Genomic DNA, 27,179 nt, shown 5'->3' with positions numbered 1-27,179 from the left:
ACTTTTGAAACCCATGCTTTCAGTTTTGATGATATCCAATTTATCAGAATCCAGTATTCTTTTATGGGTAATGCGATTGGGGTCATATCTAAGAACCTCTTGCTTTAATCCTGTATCACAAAGATTCTCTTCTGATTTTCATGTAGTTTTTTAGTGTTCACTCTATCATAAGTTTATGGTCCATCATGAATTAATTTTCATGTATAGAGGAGGTAATGAAAGAAATTTATTCTTCTGCCTTGCGATATCCAGTTGTAGCTGAGCCAGCTGTTGAAAAGACTATTTCATCTTGCACTGAATTAACTCAACATACTTATTTTTTTTAAAGATTTTGTTTATTTATTCATGAGAGACACAGAAAGACACAGAGACACAGGCAGAGGGAGAAGCAGGCTCTCTACGGGGAGCCCGATGTGGGACTCAATCCTGGGACTCCAGGATCACGCCCTGGGCTGAAGGCAGACACTTGACCACTGAGCCACCCAGGCGTCTCCAACTCAATGTATTTATTAAAATCCAAATGACCATAGACACAAGACATTATTTCTGGACTCTCAGATTTCTTCCACTGAACTCTGTATTTCATTAGACCAGCAGTACATGGGCTAAATTATGAAACTTCATTATTCTGTAGCATTGAAATCAGGGCCTGTAAGCCCTTGCTTGAAAGGCTCACCCTGCTGACCCAGGACTTCATTCATTAGTGATAAAGCTTTCCACACCCTCTGTACGTGCAACATCATCAGTATCACATCCAAATCAAATTTCATGTGCACCCCCCACCCCACTACTTCTGCAGGGTGACTATGTCAGTCCCCTAGCTTTGTTCTCTTTCAAAATTATTATGTCTACTCTAGGTGTTTTGGTTTTCATGTTAACTTTAGTCCAAGCTTAAATTAATTTGTGCCCACAAAGCCTGCTGCATTGAATCTTTAATCAATTTGGTAACAATTGTCAGCATGGCAATATTGAAACTTCTAATCCATGAACATCAATCCTCTCTGCATTTATTCAGATATTCTTTAATTTTCCTTTGCATTGCTCTGTAATTTTCTTTTTGTTTTGTTTTGTATTTTCAACGCACAATATTTGCTCTTCTTGTGTTAAATTAATTCCTAAATGTTTTCTTCTTTTTGGTTCTATTGTAAATGGAATTGTTTCCTAAATTTCATTTTCAAGTTGTTCATGTTAGTATATAGAAACACAACTGATATTTTGTACATCACATGTGTACTTTGTGATGATGCCGGCCTTGTTTACCAGTTCTTCTTTTGGTTTTTTTGTGCATGTAGATTCTCTGGAATTATTTACATACAGGATCATGTCATCTGTGGGTGAAGGCATTTCCAATTTTCTTTTCAGTCTGCTAGATATATGTACATTTTTCTAGTTGCACTGTCTATAACCTTTAACAGAGAAGACATCCCTGTCTTGTTCCTGGTCTTTGGGGAAATCATTCAGTCTTTCAACATTAAGTATGATGTCAGCTATGGCTTTTAATGGATGCCCTTTATTAGGTGGAGGAAGTTCCTTGTTCTGAGATTGTTTCATCTGCCAACTGGAATATTCTCTTGAAGCTCTCAATGACTATACCACTTCAAGGTACAACTTTTATAATCTAGATTTTATTTCTTATATATGTATATAAGATATATATGAATATATATATTCTGTTTTATAATTTTACTATCCTTCATGAGAATATCTGTTTGTTGATTTTTGTTGTCATATTTTCCTTAGTATTTTTAAACACATTTTTCTGTATTTATTGAACACATTTCTTATAGCTACTTCAAAGTATTTCTCTTCTAAAGAGATTATCTGCACACCCTCAAGGACAGTTTATATTGATATGTAAGGGGTTTATCCCATAAGAATAGTCAACTTTGTGATTCTTTGCCAGGCTGTTATTTTTTTTTAATTGTAGCAACTCTAGATTGTGATTTTTCCCCAAAAAGTTGCTTTTATTGGTGTTTGTACCTTGAAAAAGTTGTTTGTACTGAAGTAATCTGTGATATATATCCCCTGCAGTATGTGGCCACTCATGCCTCTGATGTTTTCTTTTTTAATTAGTTTATTTTTCAGCCTAGCTTCTTGAGGATCACCCTGTGTCTACATACACCAAAATTACATAGAGCAAGACCTCGACTCTGCCAATGGTTTTGCTGTACGGATTGGGCAGCATATTCATATTTGAGGCAATTAGCACATAGACTGCATGGGCTAAAGTATAAGTCTTCCCAGATTATACTTTTTCTGAGTCTTTCCTTGGATCCTCTGCATATGCCAATCACTTCAAGGTCCACCAGCGGTGTTTGGATGGTTTGGGCTCTTTTGAGTCTCTGCTAAGCATGCACATAGCTGTAACTGCACACATGCCTGCTACAGCCATGACCACAACATCAGACCAGCAGTGACCCAGGCCTTCCTTCTTGCACATGATACAGATTGTCATTTCACCATCATATCACTCCCCACCCCAAATTAACTGAGCTCCCTTACACTGTGTTGTTGCCAGTTATCTTGCCTTTGTCTATTTTGGAAGAACCTTCATGCCCATGATGCTGGGTGTTGAGAGGTGGGGAAAGAATGGTAGCCACAGCAGGCAAGTGCACAGCTGTTGTTCCCTGGATCTGTAGCTCTCCATTATATTTTGCTTTTGCTTGAGAGCTTGAGCATTTGCTGTGTCGTGTACTACATAAATATAATTTTAAGTGAATGAAAAATGTTTTGAGGAAACACAATAATTATTTAACTTTTCTTCCAATCTCAGACATTGAGAGTTTTTTTCTGACTTTAGAGGAAAAAATCTACATAATGGAAAATAAGTATTATTTTTGTCGGAGATATTTGGTGAAGAAATATTTACAAAATGAATGTAATGACAGGGTCAAATGTCCATTTCTACAAGCTATTTCATCGCCATCTGTGCTGTGCTGAGAATGGACCAAATGATGAAAGTGCCACCAAAAAGGGATGTGGGAGGCTGTGCATAAACTGAAAGTTTCTTAAGATAGAGTAACAGGTGGGAGGGCCTGCAGATTTTGGCCTTTAGGCCTAAATCTCAAGAACTCAGTGGTGTGGCACCATTAGACTATACTGTCTCAGGAGTGGAGTCACATTTACACCAGGCCCACAGATGATTCCTGAGCTGGACGTTAGTGTATAGTTTACCCTGAGAAAGAGCTCTCTCCAACACATGCTGGGCTGAAGCACTATCATGGCGTCCATGCTAATGGAAACCATGGCTCACCCAGAAGTTGGCTCTGAAGCACAGACCAAGAGGAGTAAAGTCTATGGTGAGAAAATGCTGTGTAGTCCGACTGTGAAAGCCTAGGGTGGTGATCTCAACAATAAAAGTTTATTTCCCCAAGGACTGGACAGATTGGGTCTTGGGACTGGGCACCCTCTCTGTATCGAGCTCATGTTGGGTGGCACCAGGGACACTTGTTTTCATGCTCACGTTGCTGAAAAGCCCTCCTCTGCTCCACCTCAGCACATTTACCTGATGTGCATCTCTTCTATGAAGCTTTGCTCAGCCTGACTCTACAGTCACTTTTGTCCCTTTAGAGGGAATGAGATGACTCAGTCTATGACATCCGATTATTCACTTGAACTCAGGGCCTCCATGTGCCTGTGTACTTGTGAAGAAGAAGCACCTACTGTTGTAACGTCTACAGTTTGTCTATGCTAATTGCTTCATGGGCAAGGGTCTAGTGTCACCCTGCCTACACTGACAAAACAAGACCGAAATTAGGAGCCTCAAAATGACATGCCATGGAAAAGCACAGATCCTGGTGAAGTATCAGGGATCATCTAGTGCTACAAGTCTGCTTGCTATTTCCTTCAGAACAGTGTCATTGGAGTGGACTAAAGGAGAAGCATCTCAACAGTTCTGGTCAAAGGATACCAATTCACATAGCAGCTACTTGGAATGAACTTGGTATAATATAGGAGAACCCATCACTCAAAGCATAAGAGTATGTTTGACAGCAGGAGCATGTGTGTGCAGATGGATGTTTCCTTTCCATTAGCTGTGGCCTTTTGAAAATGAGCAAAGATGGCTGTGGCTTAACTGTCTTTATTTTATATTTCAACACTCAAGGCACCTCTTGCACAGCCTCAACCAGTAGGGGCTGGTTTGACTTCAGGTATTTTCCACAAATCAACCGCATTTGAAAGAGCACATACACAAAAATAACTCTGAGAAAAATAAACATCATCACCACATTATTGCCTCATCCCACCCACTGTGTCCTGCATTTACACCCCACCCTCACCTTACTCTTTGCACACCCCAGTCTAGGCCACTCCAGTTTAGGTTGCAGAAGTAAGGTGTTAAGGATTTGGAAGCCACAGGAGACACTCAGTGCCTAGGAGACCAGCAGGGACATCGGCCACACAGCTGCAAGTCATTGGCTACTTTCCCCTCATTGCCTCTGTACTTTTCACATGCAGAAACGGTTCCAGATCCATGAGTAGAGGCCCAGGCATTTGTCCAAGGAGATCTGAACAAATTTTTGAGAATCAGGGAATAGATCAAAATTAAATTTCTTCTTCCTTTATCTGCTGGGTCTTATGTTGTTTCCACATGGGAATCTACCTGGTTTCTAAATCACTCATTTCACAGAAACTGAAGCTGAGTATAATAAAACACAGAAGCCTTCCCAATTTTAAATGAGACATTATTTCAATTCCAATATATAAAAGTTGTTACTCTAAATGCATTTATTAGTGAAAATAGAAAAATATACAACTACTATTTTTTCCACAACTTACTATACGTGAACATTTTGTTATACATCTATGTTTGTAGAATTACAAACACATATATGAATGAGTGGACACCCTTGTTAGTGTTTGTGTGCATGTACAGGTGTGTTAATCTATTTCCAAAGTAGAGCTGCCAACAGTAGATGCTAATGCTCTTGAGGATTTGCATGTACCCAGCGTAATTAACGCATCTCATCCACACAAGTCCAGAAATCAAGGCACACTGTATTTTCATTTTACGCATGAGAAAATTATGTCACAGAGAGTCCAAATAGCTATATATTTAAACCGAGTCACTTGGGGATCGGAGTCCAAGCCGTTACCCTTTCCATCACCCTATATTTCTAGTGTTAGCGCTGCTCTCATGGGATTCATGTGAGATCAGGAAACGTGGTGCTTGTGAAACACTGCTACACGTCTGAGACATCTGCCAGTCTTGTGACATTTTATACAGTCAACACCAGATTGTCTGAAACCAAATGAGTCTGAATCAGTTGACCTTTGAAAGAAACTAACCTGGGCAACCTCACTGGCTGTGGCTCTCCTGTGTTCAGTCCCTCAAGGAAAGTAGCATGAGGGCTATCTCAGGGCAAGAATTAAAATGTGGAATTGACCAATATTACGACCAGCGCTGTATTGGAAGGCTCAGCTGTCATGCTGTCTCTTACACCTGACTCTCAATTAGATTGGACCAAATAAAAGTACATATAGGCCCAAATAGATTTTTGATAATTTTTATTATGAAAAACAGTACAAAGGTAAATCAGTAAGGAGGTGATCTTCTAGGTATGTACAATAAAGGGCTTCCAAGTAATCATAAGGTAAAAGAGTTCAAGGACACAGCTGGAAGCTGCATGCAGACTGTACACAGAGGCATGGGTACTGCGTGGCTGGGGAGTGGGTGGGCATTAAGAGAGAGAAGTGATGAAGCCCTGGGGATGGCCTCCTGTCCCCACCCCTGAGTCATAGCAGAATTTGTTCTTGCTGCAGAGTGAAAGTTTGTGTTTGCCCAGGAGTTTATAAACCCATTCTGCATTGTGACCCTACAGAGAAAGATACATGTGAAAGGAAATAACCCAATCATAGAAACAAAACCCCACTAGATCCTCAGCAGACATTTATAGGGACAAAAGCCAATGGGAAAAAGTGGACCCTGTAGGCATCATATTAAGAACTCTTCCCATTGCCATCGAACACTGATCTCCCAAGCAGACAGATGGCAGTGACGATGGAGTACATCAGGCTCTTCAGGAGGAGGAGGAGGTAGGTGTAGTAGGCAGAGGTGTTCATGAGTTGAAGCTGCAGGGGATCTAGAAGAAGTATTTTATTAATTTCAGTTTTTTTGAAAGGTCAAGACTTATTCATTGTAGAGTGGTAACTGTAAACATTTCTGATAACCTCGGTTGAAGTAACACTCTCATACCAGCACAACCGATTAGTAAATACCTCTATTACCCCTCTATCACCATCACCACCACCACCACCACCACCACCACCACCACCACCACAGAAAGACAACTCAGAATGGAGTTTGCAGGTCAAGTCAGTCAAAAACCTATAAAATTCACCTAGCACATTCCAAAGTATTAAAAATTAAGGTTGTCTTTATAATGAATGAATCTATGGGGGGAAATGCATTGGTAATAGGTGACTTTTTGCATGTTCATCCCCATGAGGGCTCTAGGCAGGAATAAGTAAAAACTAAATGTCACTTGATTCATCTTGATTCAGTTGGTCTGGTTTTCAGCCTCAGCTCTTGACATGTGGTATGGAGACTGAATTCATTTTATCTCACTACCCTCACATGTAAAGTGGGAATTAAATCTTTCACAGTGAGTATTAAGGGAATTAAACAAAACACACTTCCAGTGCAGCACATAGCCTTCTGTACAAGAACCTCTCGGTGTCAGTTCATGTAATAAACTACCAGGAAGAACAAGGCTTAAAAAATACAGAAGCAATATGAAATCATGCTTTCTTCAGTCAGTAGAAAACAGGGCACAGATATGAATGAAATCCATTGTTGAAAGAATTCAGGGCTCATCATTGCACCCCTAATTCATAATCCACTCACAGCCAAACCAGAAGTTACTGTGTGAAGATGACTCCTGAGGGACGCCTGGGTGTCTCAGTGGTTGAGCATCTGCCTTCGACCCAGGGCGTGATCCCAGAGATCCAGGATCTCGTCTCACATCGGGCTCCCTGCGAGGGGCCTGCTTCTCTCTCTGCCTATGTCTCTGCTTTCTCTCTGTGTCTCTCATGAATAAATAAATAAAACCTTTAAAAGAGATGACTCCTGATAAATGGTGGGTTGACATAAATATCACAGTCTATTTTGCAAGATTCAGCCATTCTGAGGTTTCTCTCTGAAGCCAGGGGAGTTCAAAGTCTAAGCTGATCAGGAAGGAAAAATGCTACAGCATAGCATAAAGGCAAACAAAGACAAAAACTTACCATTTTCATCATGCAGGGAAGCTTCTGTAGAGTTAATAGCAGCAAATTCTAAAAGAAACGAAGACAATTATTATTCATTGTTCATATCCATTGTTTAACTTTCCTCTGTGTTGTGGATAGAAGGTAGATGATTTGATGATAGATAATAGATAGATAGATGATAGATAGATAGATAGATGATAGATAGATAGATAGATAGATAGATAGATAGATAGATAGATAGATGATACATAGATAGATAGATGATAGAATTATTCAGCAGAGAGGAAGAGTCTTTACAAATATGAGCCCTACAATTCCAGAAATGGTTGATATGAATTTATGTAACTAACTAGATCAAATCACATGTTGTATTTCTGCACATAAAGATGTTGTAGTTTATGAAGGATGCATTTTTTCTTTTTTTTTCCTCACACCTGGAGGGTAATGCCTAAACATTATCTTGTTTTCCTTCTGTGCTTATAGCTCATAGCACAGGGACTGCTCCACAGTAGGTGTCCTATAAATACTATTGAATAGAAAAATAATCAGAAACGGTGGCTACAGTCCAGTCCTCCACACCCACTGCTCACATGAAGGGTTGCTACCAAAATGAATTTGTCCAACCCTGAAGCCACAGAGGTACCGTACATGTTGGAAGGAGTCTGGTTTAGGTATATTTCCTCTCTAAGCTAAGAAGCAGCCCTGTCTTTCAAATCATTCATGCCCCAGTATCCTCAACTCCTGCACATGATTTTCTGGACTGATGGTGTTGGAGGACCTGACAACAATACTAAAGAAGGCCAAACCTATTGACTGATTATTATTGTGTCAGGCACTATGTGAAAGTTCATAGGCATTATCTCATCTCATCTCATCTCATCTCATCTCATCTCATCTCATCTCCCTGTTACATTGATATGAGCTGAATTTGTAGAATTCCATGTTACCCAGAAGGAAATAAGATTTAGAGAGTCTATGTCCCTTGCTGAATAGCATACCAGTGATAATTGTCAGAGCCAGCACTGAAAGGATGGCTGTGGGGGTATTGATGAGCTAGAGCCTGTGGAAAGCATCTTGTTAACCCATAGACATCAAACATAATTCCACCACTGTCACCTCTCAGACATCATCTCTTCAGCATATGTGAATTGGTCTTAGCAAATGATCATTTTATTAAGGAACCTCATCATTTCTTTTTAAATTTTTTAAGTTTTGTTTATTCATTTGAGAGAGAGAGAGAGTGAGCATGAGCCGTGGAAATGGGCAGAGGGAGAGCTAGAAACTGATTTGCAGCTGAGTAGGGAGCCCAACACATGGCTCAATCCCAGGACTTTGGAAACATGATCTGGGCCAAAGGCAGGCACTTAACTGACTAAGCTACTGATGCACCCCTAAAAGCTCAGCATTTCAGTGCACTTGTTTGCAGGGATAGGATGAAAGGCCACATCACACTGATAGCTGTCTGAATACATAAACTTGAGTTAAAGTTGTATTTATCTACAGTGTAGAAAAAAACAAAACAAAACCACCACCCCCTCAACATACATACAAACACAAAAATCCTTAATGATGATTGACTATGGATGCAGGAAGAGAGAGCTCTAAGATTTTTTGGTTTATTCTTTTTCACCTCCCGTGTCGTGTATACAGACATGGCTCTGGTGTGCAATTTTATCTACTCCACACAATCTTATGTTGGTGTGCTCTTGAGAAATGGGTGTGAGATATAGTCTTTTGGGTAAATCCCAAGAAGAATAATGCTAGTATAATTATGTTAAATGTTAAAATGTCCTAAAGAGCTGACATTATAGTGTCCTAAACATATCTTTCTTTTCCATGCAGTGATGTTATTCATGACATTTGCACCTGAAACTAATATTACACTGTAGGTTAGCTACCTGGGAGTAAAATAAGAACTTCAAAAAGATAAATAAAAATCTCTTATCACCATGCATTCATTGATATAAAGACAACAATGTAACAATTTTCATAATATGACTTGTGTGTCCATGGTGCCCTTTCTTAATCAAAGTTGGTTAAAAAGTTTGAAAAGATGAGTTTATCTGTGTTCAGAATCACTCACTGTTCTGTGCATTTATTTATATACATACATATATATATATAAGCTTATATTAAAAAACCCTAAAACTTCCATGGATCTGCATTAAAAATCTACTGTAGAATTCCATTAACAGAAGTGCCCTGTTTGTGGCTATGAGAAGACCTTGGGAAACATTACTTTCAGAAATAAGTGTCATGGAAATCACATCATTAACAGGAGCTCCTCCCCTACCATAATCATCGCCATGGAACTTACTATATTTATTGCTTTTCTCCGCACACTAGAAAAATCAAAACCTAACATGATACTTCAGTCCAATGGTTTCATTACATTTATGCCATGCCCACTTGTCCCTCTCTGTTAGCTGTAGAAATAAACATTAAGGCTCTCTGTATAATCTGACTTCAGTTAGTTTTAGGAAAGGATATAAATAAATACAATAAATACAGGAATAAATTTATCCATGTCATGGTTTCAAAAACAAGTATTTTCATTGACATAATTTCATTTGCTTTGCATCACATTTCTGGTGAAAGTAAAAGTAAATATTTATTCCTAATTTGATTATGGAACAAACTGAGAATCTATGAAATAGCAAACATTCAACTGAGTACATTTTGGCTGTATTTTCAACCTATTCATGAATCGAGCATCATCCCATCTAGCAAGTAGGAGGCAGCTCGTAAGGGCTACAGGACAGAGGTTTTTCAAGATAGAGAGGCAGTGAAAAGGAAATTATTAGCAAAGAATTCATTGTTTGAGGCAAGGTCCTTCTCCTAATGGGGAGCAGAAGGGGTCAATCAGTAAACACCCTAGTGCTGATCAGGAAAGTCCATGTCCATTGGCTAAAGGTTCTAGTTCTGGCTATTGAAACTGCAGTTGGGTAGCTATGAAGAGTTGGTTTACTGACTTGTGGCCTTAAGCTAATGAGTACACTGTGACCTTGAGGTTTCCTTTACAACAACCCTGCCTTTTGATCACATTCTCATCTTAACGGAGAGACGGATCAAAATTGAAGGAATTAACACTACTGTCAGCAACTGCTCTGAAGTTCTCACAGTTCCTGTGGATTCTCTGGGTGATATACACAGATCTTGGCCTTTTGTATAAGCCTTGTGATATTCAAGAGTTACCTCTTTAGCATTATGGTTTTTAGAGCTGGTTGTACTCTTCATTCTTTTGTGATATTCCAATCAAGGAAGATCATTTGCTTAAAGGTTACTGGCTTAGAACTTGCCTGTAAAGCTTTTGAAAGAATAAAATGCACCAGGCAGATTGTTATGATGCCCATAAACAGGATAGTTCCCCATGTTGGAGGTACATTTTGATGCCATTGCCCCCAATACTCAAAGCAGTTAAAATCACATAAGTGAGAAAGACCCTGCTGAAGGAATCTTTCATTTAAGCCATATGGACTCCTGCCAAAGGTGTTAATCCTGGTGGCTTCTTGGTAGTCCCTACTCCTTGGGATGTAAACTAGGAGAATCAATGAGATATCCTATTTACATTGAGAAAATTTTGGATCAGTGTTAGATTTTCTGCTAGCCTGAAATAAAAGTTTGCTCTAAATTCCAGAGGTTACACATGTGGTAATGACATGGGAGATACAGGCCATTTCCAGAGTAAGGAAAGAACAGAAGGAGAAAGGATTTCATATTTAGTTATAATATGAAGTCCTGAACCCTTTTTAGGTGAATGCAGTCAATTTGGATGTCTTTTTTTTTAATTTTTTAAATTTTTTTTAATTTGGATGTCTTCTATTTGTACTTCTCTCAGCTGTTTCAGAATCTCCTGTGTCTAGGTAGGACCAGGTGTCAGGTGGAAACATTTGTAGGTATGTTATGTGTACAAGGTTGAACCTTTACTTTTATAGCAGAACCACTTAGTAATGTCCCTCTTCTACTGGGATAGTTGAGGACTATCTTCCTCTGATGATATGTCTAAAATATCTAATCAGCAGGCTGTATACTGTGACTTACAGATCCTTTTAACTGTGATCTAGGAAGGTGTCCATAACCTGTTGATGACAGTCTTGAGCATCAGACATTGGAGACTTACACTATTTCAGACTAGCAGGTAACATAAAAGATCAGCATAAGGTTGTACACTGAGACAGTTCCATGAGATTGGCAAGATTTTCCTAAAGGCTCCTGTGATTTGCCCAGTGAAGGAGGAGCCTTGGTCACTGGAGATCACAGAAGGAGGAGCCTTGGTCACTGGAGATTTTCCAAGGGAAAATCCATTTTGGACATTGTCTTTGCCAGAGTGAGTATATCATTCTCATAGCAGAAAAAATCTTTAACCCATCCAGAAAACAGAAACAATGACAAGGTCACAGTGACCACACAAACTAAGTGGTATTGGAATGAATTCCACCTGCAGGTGTCAGGGTCCAGAATGATGAGACATGCAGTCTCTGCAGGCAAAAATAATTATTCCAGAATTATGGTCCAGACACGTTAGATATTAATGGTAAATGGTTTTGTACTATTATACAAGTCTTCCCATTGAAGTCCACTTACGCTTTGAGTCATTTAAAAAGTCCAAAGGAGGGTAAAGGAATTTAAAAAACAAAAACTAAAAGAAATGAGATTTGCCAAGGGATCATGGAAGAACCCTGTGGTTGCTCTGGTTTTCCCTCAGCTCTGACTCTTTGTTTAATACACTGCCATGTTTACCCGCCTTCATTTTTCTGATTCAGAAACAGACTGCTGCCAATTTATAAGGCCTTCAGGATAACCAACTACTGACAATGAGGAGCCATTTCTTTTGTAGCACCAGAATGGACATTATCTAAACGTACCACAATCTTACAAACACAATACCTAGAAAACTTGGTATGAAGTATTTTTTGACAATGCATCCCACGTAATCTGACATACCAAATAGCCAAACAGTTTAACAAACCCTTTGGAATACTCCAAGTCGAAGAGATTTAAGCAGACCAAAATTCCAAGGAAAACAAAGAAACATGAAAAGCCTAAAAAACCATTTATCCTTTTGGCAGGGAGAAAAATCAACTCCAATGACTCCAATGCTGTACCAGCTTTCTTTGGTTGAAAAATTCTTCATTCCAATCTTAGTCCTGATCACACATAACATTCCTTCTCAAACATCCCCTTTGTACAAACCTCTGCAACGTTCTTTTTTTTACATTCAGATTTTGTCCTAAGTTTACTTTCTTTAGATGACCCACTTCCCTTTAGGACAAAATCCCCTTTTTCCCCTCAAAAAATATATTTCCGTTCCTCATACATTTTCTTTTTTTTAATTTTTTTAATTTTTTTAATTTTTATTTATTTATGATAGTCAGAGAGAGAGAGAGAGAGAGAGAGAGAGGCAGAGACACAGGCAGAGGGAGAAGCAGGCTCCGTGCACCGGGAGCCCGATGTGGGAATCGATTCAAGGTCTCCCGGATCCGGCCCTGGGCCAAAGGCAGGCGCCAAACCGCTGCGCCACCCAGGGATCCCCCTCATACATTTTCTTTTGAAAAACATACATCTTAGTTTCTTTGCTTTCCAGGTTGTTTATCTTATTATTTTAGGAGTCTGCATTACATGTACTAGAATTCTTAACTCCTTAGAAACCTTCATATTTAAAGAAAGCTAGTCAGTAAGCAGTTGTGAACAGCTAATTAGCATTCTTTAGATTGGCAAATTTATGAATATATTTCATAATTTCTAGAAATGTGTGCTTCTTCATAAAACAATCTTTCAGTAAAGCACCAGAAAATGACTATGAGTGGGTGCGAACTTATCTTCTGTTTCTATGCAGCAAGGAAACAAAAGTAGATAAACCTGTGTTTAGTCACTAATATATTAGTATTTTATCTTGCTTGGAAATGATCTCGATATTGAATGAATATAATGAATGTATCTTAACACGGAAAACACTATGATCTTAAGTTCCTCAAAAAATTTGGGAGATTATTTAAAACTTTAGCTTTTGTGTATTTTTTTTATCTCATTATCTGAGATTACTCACAAAGATATCATAGACAAGGGGTGAGAAGGGTGAAATAGGTGATGGAGATTAAAGGGTGCACTTGTCCTGATGGGCACAGGTGATGTATCAAAGTGCTGAATCACCATATTGTGCATATGAAACTAATAAAATGTGCTGTGTTAATTAATTGGAATTAAAATAATAAAATATAAAATAATCTTATGAAACATCAAAGTCTATCATTCTCCCAAGCTTTTTCCTAATAACATTTTGTAATGGAGATCACATCTACTTACTTGATCTTTAGTAAACCAGGCACATGAAATTTCTGATTTTAGTGCTGAGAAGGCAAGTACCAATATACCTATTATGCTTAAACCCACCAGAGAATATGTGCCCAGATCATGTAAAATTGAAACACATTCAAGTTAGTCTCTCTCTTTTTGAGAATTGCAGAATGCCCGATCCTTAAGAGTGCTTATATTCAAACCAGGGAAATAGAGCTCTTTACAAATTATTTTTGATGAAACATCCAGGGAGAAAAATATCTCACATCGACAAGATATATTTATGGACACACAGACTGGTACAAGGACCTAGGACCACTAATATTTATGCTATTAATTTTAATTTGTATTTGTCTCAGGATTTTGTATTTTGTCTCATTATCAATTTTAAAACTTGTATTTGTCTCAGGATTATCAAGGAGAATAGACTAGAGTTTAGGCACAAACCTCTACAACGTTTTTATAAACGAACTAGTTTTGTAAACTAGTTGGTTTATTTCCCTCAGTCTCAAGCTTTTATGTGCTAGGTTTACATTTTAAAGACAAGATAAGATGTGTGACTTTAATGACAGACAGAGAATGAATGCTCCTCCAAGAAGCACTTTGCTTTCCTAAAGCCAACCATTTATAAGCCCTTTTTCATAAATAGGAGAAGTTGGGGGATAGATAAATCAATGGGAGAACTTTGAGTTGCCTCAAGAGCTGCCTTTCTGCTTCTGGTAAGATTGGTCAAGCCAGTTGCTCTCAAATTCTCATTCTTGTATTTACATGGAATGACATCATAGATTGATCCATCTAACCAAGCACATGAGCCTCAATTTGTTTCCTTCTCTCTGGGGGCATAGTTTTAGTTTTAAGAATTTCTGACATATAGAGTAACTCCTTGTGTATTACCCGGGTCCCCAAGAGGGTGCAAAGGATACTACCCTCCAAATACTCAGAGTCTCTCACAGTGAGAGCCAAAGGAAAGAGCCAACAATCCGCCAAGTCGCAGGCAGGCAGAAAGTTAAGAGCAATTAGGCAGGATGACACAGGCAGGAAGGCAGGAATAACATCTGGGAGAGAAAAGATCACTAGCAATGGGTCTAGATTTAGAAAGGATGGGATAATGAGAAATTTTACTATCCCTGTGGACAAGGACTTTAGATAGAGATTCCACTAATAATATGGTTAAGATTTCCACTCTTCCCTCTCCTCTGCCAGCTTTTCTAGGATCCTTTGCACAGGACCCAGTATTTACCAGAATTCCACGTGGCTGTTTAAGAGAATAAAGTACATAGCAATATGCACCTCTGGACAGGGCTCATTTCGGGGGCCTTCTATGAAGGTAGATAATGGAGGTGTCTGTAAAGCCATGAAATTTCCAGTCTTCTGTTTATGGCTGTGTAGTCTGTTCAGAGTGGAAAATCAATTCAGACTAGAATGAGTGCTCAAAGTTGCCAAGAGGGGAGTAGGAGTTAGATCAGTTTTATAGTCTTCTGCTTTAGTTACTTCCTCCATCATTAATCTTTCATTAGCTTTTGCAATGAGTCTTTCAATGAAAGGACCTTGGAATTGTCAACATTTTACAGGATTCTGTTTAATTAAGGAACCCTTGCTTTTAAGCGCACATCTTAATGATCATAAGATCACTCTAATTCTAATTAGATTAATTAATTCTAATTAATTCTAATTCTAATTCATAAGTTCCCATTATGGGCATATATTTTTAGGTTATCATTGCTTTGAGGGCTTGCAGCAGTTTGGTAGGACACTAGCCTCAAATGGAGTTAATCCACACTCCAATCCAGCCATATCTGGCTGCAAATGAGTGGTACCCCACTTTCCTGTCTGGTATTTTTGGGTCTCCAACCTGATTGTTACCAAGTCAGTTCCTCAGGACACCAAGGAAGTTTTTAAGAGTTTGCATTTTGCTAGGTGTCTTTAATCTGGGACTATAATTCTTAGATGAAAAATAAACAAGTAAAACAGAAGTAGTTCACTTGACTCTTTACTTTAAGGATTCCATTAACTAAGACACTGGGATTCTTGATCAGAAAACTAACACCTAAAAGGGTTGTGTCCTGGAATTGGGGATTGTGTGTATTTTGCAGTGTAGCTCCTTGCATAGAAGTTTTCTTGAGGTTGATGAGTGATCTAGTACTGATCCATCCCATTTCCTGACAACCTGTACTATCAGTGGTGTGTTCCTGAGGTAGTAAGTGCTCTAGCGGCCTCTAAATGCTTGACTCTTGCACGCCAATTTTTGTGTTTTTTCTACCTTTCCCTGTTAGCTGTAGCCTTTATCTACAGGAATGGTGACAATCAATTAGGTGCACATTAGTGTATGAGCTGTAAGAGATGTTTCTGAGTTCTGATACAAGAAGACTGCGTGAACCACCAATTCTCCTGGAAACTTGCTGAGGTTTCTATCTTGGGCACTTGGTCTGAAAGGTTAGTTGCTTGTCTCTGGGCAGACCCTTCAGCCTGTTCAGTTGGACTCTGTGCAAATATCCAGCTCAATGGGGCTCAGAAAAGACATGCTAGTTTAACTTAACACGGGCGTAACACTCTGGCAGCCTAAGCTGCCGTGCCCTGTCAAGCAAAACCAATTAGATTAGGAGGCAGAACACAAAGTAACTGGAGCTGAGAAGCAGGAAGAACTCACCCACAGTGCTAAGGACAGGCCTGAAAGATCTTGAACTGGAAGGGTTCAAAGTTACCACCTCTGTGTTTTGCTTTGGCTCTGAATGCCCCGCAGGGTCCATATCGGATTCCATCCTTGCCACCAAATCTGTTAAAGATAAAAAATTCAACCAAGTAAATGTTAAAGATTTTTTTAAGATTTTATTTATTTATTCATGAGAGACACAAAGAGAGAGAGAGAGAGAGACAGAGACAGAGACACAGGCAGAGGGCAGAAGCAGGCTCCATTCAGGGAGCCGGACGTGGGACTCAATCACGGGTCTCCAGGATCAGGCCCTGGGCTGAAGTTGGCACTAAACCACTGAGCCACCCGGGCTGCCCAAATGTTAAAGATCTAATGGCTCTATTAATCAATCAATTTATGAAAGGACTACAGGAAAGGAAAAGTTTTAACAATAGAGAGGGACCCAGGGGGAAAAGGGGAATTCTTAGAAAGTAATCCATTGTCTAGGCAAGATTACTCTCCCATGTGGATGGGAATGAGTCAATCAGGAAGCTTCCTGGGGCTGACCAGGAAATTCCCATGTTGACTAGTTAAAGGCTACTCTTCTCCTTGGGGTGGGAAGGTGAAATTGCTCTTAGATTAGGTATTAAGTCCTGGTTTAGTGACTTGGGCCATAAGCTAAGTATTGCCATTTTGGGTCTGTGGGATGTTTTCAACACTCCAAGAACATAAACTCACTTCAGAAAGTTAGACTTGATATAGCAAAGCTCCTCACAGGTCTTGTTATGTGCTTGTTCCCCACTGCTTAGAATTTTATTAATCACAAGGAAAATCAAAGTGGTTCCTTCTTATGGTGTCTCTGGGCCCTTGGTCTGTGATGTCAATGCCAGGACTTGACTTGTGAGTCTAATGAGTTAGTAGATCACAGCGAGGCTGGGCACATTCAGCCATCTGCCCACACTTTCTAAATATGACCAGCGTCTCTCCCAGTGAGGCTCCTTTGGAACACCATGCTTAATCACAAGTGACCCTGATTGATTACTGTAGTTATCCTCCTTGGGACAGTAGTTCATCGTGCATCCTTTCCAGTCTGGCACACACTAGAACTGAAACAAATGTTTGCTGAGCAGTTTTTACCAATGGTAAGAATACATTCATTGTGTAGAATGCATTAATATTTAAGACCTTAGCATCACTCAATCCTTATTTACAAAAAATTCACCTTATGCTGGCATATAAAATACAAATCTAAAAAGCTCAAGACCATCCTAAAACCTCAGTTGCCAAAATATTATTTCTGGTTGAATTGTGTTCTGGCCCCAGTCAAATGAAGATCATTTGTCTCTGACAACTCATTGTTGATGGGTGATACTTTGAATAGAGCAAGATTGAAGTGAGAAAGACTTCTGACTGCTGGATAGAACATTCTTGAATGATGCGTAATTGTTCTTAATTCCTGATCAAGTGAAATCATCAATAGTAGACTCTGAGCATTTCTTGTGTACCAGGTAGCTAGGTGCTTTCACGTGTATTTTTTCATTTAATCCATGAAATGACTTTAAAATCATCACTGTTTCATTAATATTTGGATGCTAAAACTAAGGCTTGAAAGGCTAAGTGAATATGTCATTTTTTTCTCTGTATATTCCAAAGGCCATACTGTTTTTTTAAAAAAATTAATTGCATATTTCTTTTGAAAGAGATAGAGAGTGAGCACGGGGAAGGGGCACAGGGAGAGATACTCAAGCAGACTCCATGCTGAGTGCAGAGCCCAATGCTGGGCTCAATCTTAGTACCCTGAGTCATGACCTGAGCTGAATGAAGAGTCAGATGCTCAGTTTACTGAGTCCCCCAGGCCCTCCAAAGCCCATACTATTTGAAGTCTATGGGGGAAATAGGACATTTATGCTACCATGAAAGGCAACAACATTAGAAAAAAATTTTAATTGCATGTTTTCATTAATACTTGACAGAAAAGTTAGGTTTTTCTCTTCAAAACAAAGGATTCTGGGAGGTTGTATTCATGTTTGTATGCACATACCTTTGTTTATTGAAGGAAAATCAATCTCTTGATTAACCCTTTCTTTATTCCTCTTATCTTTGACAATGCATTGGTGTTCTTTATCCATTGATTTTTCAGTCACAGTCACCCAGCTGAATTTCATGTATGTGTCCTTAGTCTTCACGGTGTTTCCCTGCTGGGATTGCAGAATTGTTTTGCTGTTCTTTTCTTTCCAATCTATCTTAAAAATATCAGGAATAATATCCTCAAGAAGACAAATATACGTTCCAACCTGATGGGCTTTTATTTCAGCAATCGAAGGAAGAAAAATTGTGGGCTTGGGGGAAATGTCTTCAGGACTTTTATCTGTTGGAGACAGTGGAATAACAATTAAAACTTAAATAAAGAAACATAAGTATTTTATGGTTTGGAAATACCCAACACATAGTGAAACAAAAAGTTGCAAAAGAATTAATGGTTATCATGGGCTTTCATCCACAGTGGGTTTTGAGGTGCTTATTTCTAGTTCCCATGGGAAAAGAGGTTGTAGAGGCTATGTAATTTGCCCAAAGTCATAGCTATTAAGTGAAAGAGTCTGGGTAAAAAGTGAAATATTTTGACACAATACACAGTCACTTGTTTGAATGGTAATCTATCAAGTTGATCTTTAAGTTACAAATATGGATCTCATGTCTACTTGTGATACTGGAATTATTCTCCTTGATTTATGATTTTATAGAACATCTAATTCTTGCATCTAAACCACTGCAGCATTTTGTAAAAGGCAATGTGTAAGGCTGAACTTCCAAATTAATTGCAACGCCTTAAATTTAGAAACAAATGCAATATTTCCAAAACTCATATTTTAAAAAAAATTTAAGTGTTCAGAAATGTTCTTATAGTACCCGTAATCAAGAAATACACTGTCAGAATTTTGTTTTGCTTTAGGAAATGTTAACTAAAAGTACATTTTGTGTTGGAATTTTATTTGAAGTTGAAGCATAATTAAGATGACACCATATTATGAGTCTTAGCATCCCTCCTCAAAGTTGAATCTGCCCTACAAGCCTGCTAAACTTGCTATGGTATCCTTCAATTTTCTTTCATTTCACCTGCTAAATAAATTTATATAGAATGGTTACCAGCTATGGTAACCATTGTTACCAGTTATGGTTAGAGTTTCTTGCAGACATAATATCAAATTATATAGTGAAACATCAGTGGTTTTCAAGGGCATGTCGCTTGAAGTCTAGAATATTCCTCAGGTATACTAATGAATCTATCATAAATGGTAGGACCCATTCCAATCTGAGTTCCCACTGAAACGCAAGTGCTTTACTGATTTTCTCTTTCAACTAGTATGGAGTTAGAATTTCATGGGTAACATCCTAAGAACTGAATTCTTCCTTTGAGAAGAAAGGATAAAAAATTCTTCAGAAATTTTGCCTGTCTCCAAAATCCCTATCAAAATACCATGGACTTTCTTCAGAGAGTTAGAACAAATTATTTTAAGATTTGTGTGGAATCTCCTTTTATACTAAATTGATAAGCAAACAATGATGGTTTTTTTACTCCCACTATAAATAGATATTGGTTCATAATGTGCTTACTTTAATTTTGTACATCTTGCCTGTAGTGCAAATAGTATGTTACTGATTAAGACAGTAGTAAGACACTGTATAGTTCCTCAACCATACACTTTTTTTTAATTTAAAAAGCATGTTTTATAAAGCAAAATTTATTTCTCAAAGTACATGGTATTCACATAACTTTTGCCTTTAATGAACACATTAAAGAATCTAGCTTTCATTTTTAAAAGTTGGTTTTTCATAGGAATACTTCTGATTCATCATAGTAAAGAACTTGAAATTCAAATGATGAACTTGGAAAATTTCTGGAAAGTTAAGACATTGTGCTTAGCCTCTGTCACCTTTTCTTGCTAGATTCCTAAAGTTTCATTCTTTTCAGGATAGAAGGTAACTTTCTCAACATGATAGTTAACTGAGCATTAAATAGTATTCTTGATTATATATAGTTAGTGTTTACATTTTATGTAATTATATTACATGGGTTTTCTTTCAGCAATCTTATTTTAAAAGATTCTATATATTTCTTTGAGAGAGAGAGAGAGAGAGAGGTGAGTGAGAGGGAGAGAGAGAATCAGGAGCAGACTCCACACTCAGCTTGGAGCCCAACACCAGGCTCAGGGCTCAATTCCACAACCCTGAGATCATAACTGGATATTTAACAGAATGAGCTACCCAGGTGCCACTCAACATTCCTTATTAAACTTATTAAGAGTGCTTTCTATGGCCACAATCATTTCATTCATGTATAAAATGCAAACCAGGTTTCGAAATAAATAAATGTTTTCAATATATTTATATATATTCATAATCAAAACATTTTCACATAAATTGACTTAGTGGTATATATTTGATGAATATGAGGCAGTAAGAATGCTATATAAATTAATTAATTGCATCCAGATTTTAATTAATCATGGTATTTCAAACCGGCATACTAATATTGATTCAAAATTCCTCTATTTTATTCTTCTAATTTTTATCTTATTAAATATATAAAGCTATTTCATATGTAAATATGAACTCCAAATTAATTCCATTTCTAAGTATATTTAAAAGTACTAAGTATCACTAACTATATTCCTATGTATTTTCTTATTTATTTATTTATTTGAGAGTCCATGCTATCTTCTATCATTCCAATTTTAGTATATGTGCTGCCAAAGCGAATATGTCCTAATTTTTCTAAATAAAATTTAAATTTTAAATTATTTTTCTACTAAATACAAGTATGAAGGCCAAGCTTGTTGGTGTTAAACATAATATCATGTTAGATAAAAAGTTAAAATATAAGTACATACAACAACACATTTAAATTTGATTCTTGTGCCAAGTATGGGAAAAGTCCATTACAGAAATACCTCTAAATTTAAGTGTTTTGTATATCAATGGAAAGTCAGATAACTTTTCACTGGAGTGGTTAGAAGTAACGCTGAATCCTCTGGAGAATTTCTGCTCTGTCAATGTGATTGGCTACTAACCAATCTGGATAACCAATCTGGATACAATCCTCGCTTTAGGATTGAAATGAGGTAAGATCTATGCTGTATCTATTGTGCTTTACACACATGCCAAGTACCTTACAACCTCTCATTTAATTTTCATATGACCCCTGCTCATACATCCTGTTATCCCATCTTGTGGATTGTGAAACTGAGGCCAGAAGATAATCACCCAAGTTCACATCAGCAGCAAGTGGTGGAGTCAGAAGTCTAGGTAGCCTGACTCCAAAACCCAGGCACTCTGAAAACATCCTCTCACCATCAGAAAAGGAAATGAGTCAATTCACACAATTTATGTCATGAGCAACTTCATTCTTGGGACAAAACTTTCAAAACAACTACATATGTCGTGCTTGAGCACTTTAATCAAGTCTACATGGACACAAAGTCAGATCCTATTACATATTTGCACACTGCTGTCTATGATGACCTTTACTGGAAGGATTGATATTAAAATATCTCCTAAGATGTCTACATCTAAACATGCTATGAAAATGAGAGATTTAATTAACATTACCATTAGTATTAGAAATTTAATTGTGATGACTTGTGTCCTCCAAAACATTTTAATCTCCTGGGACCAAATCTTCCTTTACTAATGGGAATGCAATATTTGGGGATAGCAATTGGACCTATGTCAATGGAGCATCAAGATTCATTCCTTCATTTGCACCTCACATTGCTCTACTATGTCTGAAATTCTCTGAACACTCGTCACAGAAAATGTGCCTTTCACACAGCATTCATTAGTAAGTCACTTGTCTTATTTTATCCAATGCCTTTCCAGTGTTAGGGAAATCAAAAGGAACATAGTAAAGCCTAGTAATAATGGGGTAAGTTCATGGAACTGCTTCACCTGTGTTTCAAAAGCAAATGGCATATTTTCCCACCAACATCACAATCTATGAGCATTTCAATCTCTCATCAGAAATTTCTACCTCAAACTGACTTTTGTCCAGATCATGTCCAAAGTTTGGCTTCAAACTTCTACAGTTTTCCTTCATGATGGAATAACAAGATCAATGGCTGGTTGCCTGGTCCTCCAAGCCTCTCTATGGTCACATTACATCACTAGGCTGCTACCTGCCTGACCAGGTCTGCTGAAGGTCACCATCTGTAAGTGACATTAAATGTCATGATGCCCATAGTGATGATGCAGTAATAGCATGAAATGCATTTATTTAAAGACCTTTTCAGGATCCCTGGGTGGCGCAGCGGTTTGGTGCCTGCCTTTGGCCCTGGAGACCCAGGATCGAATCCCACGTTGGGCTCCCGGTGCATGGAGCCTGCTTCTCCCTCTGCCTGTGCCTCTGCCTCTCTCTCTCTCTCTGTGACTATCATAAATAAATAAAAAATTAAAAAAAAAAGACCTTTTCATCCATTTTACAAATTGGATGTGGAAGGCAATGCCCACTGTGTCACTTCACAGTCCTCCTAAAGGACTCATGCTTTGAAGTCTTTTTCTCATATTATGGTGGGAAAAACAAAACATATTTGAAAACTTGGTGTGCTTCATTTTAGCAGTTATTAAAAGGTTGTACTGCAAAACGTTTTTCTCCTATCTTTGAACGTTCTACCTCATGTTTCTAGCCGGATAACCACGGGCCTTTTTTTCTTCTACTTTCCTTAGTGCTTTTGGTCTTCTGTTTGTATCTCCAGGCCTAACTGTACTTGTGTATTTTATTTTAGGTCTTCTCAACTAGATTTTGGAAATTGGAGGTATAAATAGATTAGAAATAGGTTGTGCATTAGAGATTGTTTCTTTTTCTGTCTCAGAGCTTGATAGTTCAGTGAGGTCTCCTTTGAAGGTGACATGAAAAGTGGCAGAAGATATTTGCAAATCCTGCTCTGCTATGTAGATGGAAAATATTCAGGATTGAAACATGCTGAAATGTCAGAGCATAAGGTGAGGCTTTTATTCCCAACGTTATGCCTCATAAAACAGAGGGTGCCTTCTGTTTTAGTTTGAGCAAATTCTCATTTTAAAAGAGGTTCTTCTAATACTCTGCTTTGACACGTATGACACTTGGGTAAGATATCAACCTGAAATAAACTCATTTGAAGCTCGTTTAGAGATAATGCTGGTAAAACAATAAAGAACTTTAATTGGGATGATAAATATTACTTGGGACTAAAGTCTCTATACTTTACAGTTACATTGTACATATACAGTATGATAGAATAAATGAAAAAATGCTTTTATTTTGTAAGTGGATATCTGTCTCTTCCAATAGAACATCTAGTGACATCATCATAAATGTATCACCAAACACTCAGACCCTATGATGACTCAGAAATTTGCTCTAAATATACATTTTAGATGCATGTGAAGAGTCTGACTAACATTTTTAATGAAATATGAAGGCAAACTATATCTCAGTGATATTTATAAACATATAATATTTTATAGATATAATCCAATGAAAATATAAAATATTAAAAGTGAGTATTTGAAGGATAACTGGGTGGCTCAGTTGGTTAAGAATCTGCCTTTCACAGCTCATGATCCCAGGGTCCTGAGATGGTGCCCAGTGCATTGGGCTTCCTGCTCTGTGGAAAGTCTGCTTCTCCCTCCGTCCCTCCCCCCAGTTCATGCATGAACTCACTCTCTCTCTCAAATCCTTCAAATAAATGAAAAATAAAACTTTTTTTAAGAAGGTGAATATTTGGGATCTCTGGGTGGCGCAGCGGTTTGGCGCCTGCCTTTGGCCCAGGGCGCGATCCGGGAGACCCTGGATCGAATCCCACGTCGGGCTCCCGGTGCATGGAGCCTGCTTCTCCCTCTGCCTATGTCTCTGCCTCTCTCTCTCTCTCTGTGTGACTATCATAAGTAAATAAAAAAAAAAAAAAAGAAGGTGAATATTTGACCTGATATGTATATTAGTGTAATTTTATATATTCAATTATAAAAATTCTCCCTTGTTTACTTTCATACATTTCCACTGAAAAGTGAGAGATCAACTTATGTTGAGGCTAAGAATATATATGGTAATGCTTACTGCATTCTACTCATTTTTAGAAACATGTAACAATGATTCTTAGAAATTGCAATTATTCTGCAAGTACTTATCAATTGTTCTGAAGTGACCTGTAGACTAGATCATAATATATTTTTCTGTACTCTAACACTGGATGATAATTGGAATTTGTAGAACTGACTTTTTCAGTGAATGACCAGTCCCAACCAATGCAGCAGCTTTTTCCATATTTAATTTCATTTATCTCCACAACATCCACTTGAAATGGTTGTTGCATTGACAAAATGAATGGATGGAAATATAGCAAATGTTAACAGAATAAGTGTCATTATAAATTTTATACTTTATTTTTTTCTCTTTTCCAATTTTTCTCTAATGGGCATGTATTATTTTTTATGTTTTTAAGAAAGTAATAATCAGTGAACCAAAATTTATTTGCTGAATGGTGATTATACAGAAAGTGATAGATCCAGAGTCATAGTCCACATTTTTATCTACACCACACTCTCCTAAAAAAATTTTTTTCAGGCTTGTAAGTTTTATCTATCACCTTTATTAATTATATTGTTAGAATTTACGTTGCAGTCAGTTGGAAAAAAGGTGACTAGAATATTGCTTTTCAATTATGAATGCATGTGTGCCTATGATCATAACCACTAAAGACACCAAAATATGCCATTTCTTCCACTTTTCCAGTGTTTCATCAGCCTTGTGAAAATTCTTTAAAAACATTTATTTGACCAAATCCTATAGGGGAGATACATTCCTGTGAGATATTTGTCCCTCACCCAGGAAAAATTTATCTCTAAGGCTAATGAAGATGGACAAATTTACTAGACTTAATATAGAGAAAATAAACTCAGCTTATGACACTCTTGGAGATGTTTGTGCAGTTAAATATATCAATACCTGATATGAATAACCTTCAACAAAATGGGAAGTTTATCAAGTTTTGGTTCATTCTTTTCATTGGTTATTATGGAATCAAATAAATAAGATACACAAATTTCTTTACAAATCTTTCAACACAGAAATCCCTAAAGGTCCTAACATTTAAAAAAAAAAAAAGGTCCTAACATTTATACCCCTTAGGGGATCCCAGTGCTGTAGAGAGTTAAGTCCTTGTAATACTCTCTATTTTAGCTCAGTCCGAACTACCCCTAGGACTGGGGCAGAGTCAACCACCTCTCAAGCATTTCACTGCTAATTATGCCCAAACTGGGACCAAATCCTGCACTTCAGAGCCAGCACCAGCACCTAGCCTGCTCCTCCTGCATCACCTGCCTCCCCTCCCTACCTTGTACTGAAGAATTTAAAAACACTTTACCTGTAACCCTGAGAATTGTGCCAGGACCAAACACTTTGTTGCTCCAACTACTTCCAGTAACACTATCTAAAAAGCTTTTACAAAAATCTCCTTTTGTACCTCTTTTAAAATTGTGCCCATATTTTTTTCAATATTTATATAAATGTATATAAATAGGCCTTGCTAGCATTAAACAAAGACAAATGTCAAGCAAAATCACATTAGATATAAATGTAGTCAATAATAGATGAACTGACCCTTCTCTGCTTGAGAAGTTTAGGTCGGTCGTTTCCATCTCACAAGCATTGGAGAGGATGATTTTTACCTTTTTTTTGGCATTTTCCTGAAACTTCAGAATCTTAAAAGATTTTTTTTAAAAAGGTTAAAAAACCTTAAAAGGTTTTCATTTATTATATTGGTTCTTTCCTAGAGTGTAATTTACAATTACTACTTCTATGATTTTGAGAGAGTAACAAAAATAGAAATAGTGTATTTTAATATTTAATACATGAATTTTCATTATTTTTTAGGTTTTTAAAATGTTTTCTAACACACTGAGGGTGTATATCTAGTTAGATTATAAAGTAAATACTTTCCAGAATTTAGTCCCCGATGATAGGTGGCCAGATGAGTTGTTAGGGAGTGTGAAATATTAAGGATGATCTCTTAACATATTTATTCCTGAAAGACTGTTCCTTTGAACTTGAAATTACCCTAACAAGTTCCAGGGCATTGATTTAAAATTCTGTGCTGCTCATCAGAGGATTCTATTTGCTTTGGCCTTTCTGCAGCTGCCCAGCAAGAGTGGGAAGGCTGCTCTGAGTTGTGCAGCTGAGTCCTGCATGTAGTACAACCTCTTCCATTCTCTGCAAGCTTTGGTATTTCCAGCATTTTGATGCCAATACTGAAAGATTGAATGAAATGGTATCAAAAGGACTGGACCTTTAATAGAAATGCCCTAAATTATGAGAATTTAACAAACACAATTCAACAGGATTTAAATGATATCTTGAGGCAAAAGAGGAAGTTTTAGTGCCATGATTAAAAGCAGAAGCATTGTTTTCTGCATGAGGAGTAATACCAATTATGAGCTATTACTAGTTAAACATTCAACTACATAGGATATTTAAAAGGTCAGACTACAAAAAAGTATATGTTCTGAATAAAAAGATGGCTGAAAGCTTCCAAAAGCATATATTGGTGTACACTATGCCCTTTGGAACAAACCAGTATCTATTGGGTCCCAATCTTTGCCATAGTAACTAGCCATGTGAATTTAGGCAAATCACTGAACTCTCTAAGCCTCAGTTTACCCATCGGTGAAATTGGGATAACATTTTCCTGTACAGCACTCTTAAGGATTGAGAATAAGGACAGAAACAGGTATCTGACTTTCAATAAATATTAACTATAGTATCATTGTCTTTAATGGGATGGTGTGAGGCCCCTTTATCAAATTTTCCACAAAACTAATATATATATTTTATAGGCAATAATTATTTATTATATACCTTAAGAAAGCAAAAGAGCTCATGAGTCCCACATTCTGTGTCTCTGGCCACAGACCAAAAAACATGGGGCTCAATCAAGCCACAATCTAGAATATTTATCCACAAGGCTACAAGCTTATGAGTGTTGGGACTGTGTCTTGTGCCCCCAGTTAGTTATCTCTA

The 27,179-nt window shown here is 37.6% G+C and overlaps 1 gene segment (V, D, J or C); it reads right to left on the bottom strand.

Moving 5' to 3' along the window:
• Window positions 1-5,491: 5,491 nt before the first annotated feature.
• Window positions 5,492-26,823, bottom strand: LOC112661407 (T cell receptor gamma constant 1-like). The segment is given in 6 exon segments: window positions 5,492-6,083; window positions 7,228-7,275; window positions 16,151-16,276; window positions 18,174-18,500; window positions 25,528-25,593; window positions 26,820-26,823. Coding segments are annotated over 6 exon segments (714 nt in total).
• Between the last annotated feature and the right edge of the window lie 356 nt (window positions 26,824-27,179).

This window comes from Canis lupus, chromosome 18 (assembly GCF_003254725.2).
Source record: "Canis lupus dingo isolate Sandy chromosome 18, ASM325472v2, whole genome shotgun sequence".
Classification (NCBI taxonomy): domain Eukaryota; kingdom Metazoa; phylum Chordata; class Mammalia; order Carnivora; family Canidae; genus Canis; species Canis lupus.
Note: the sequence above shows the minus strand (reverse complement) of the source record. Positions and strands in the feature narration are given on the sequence as shown.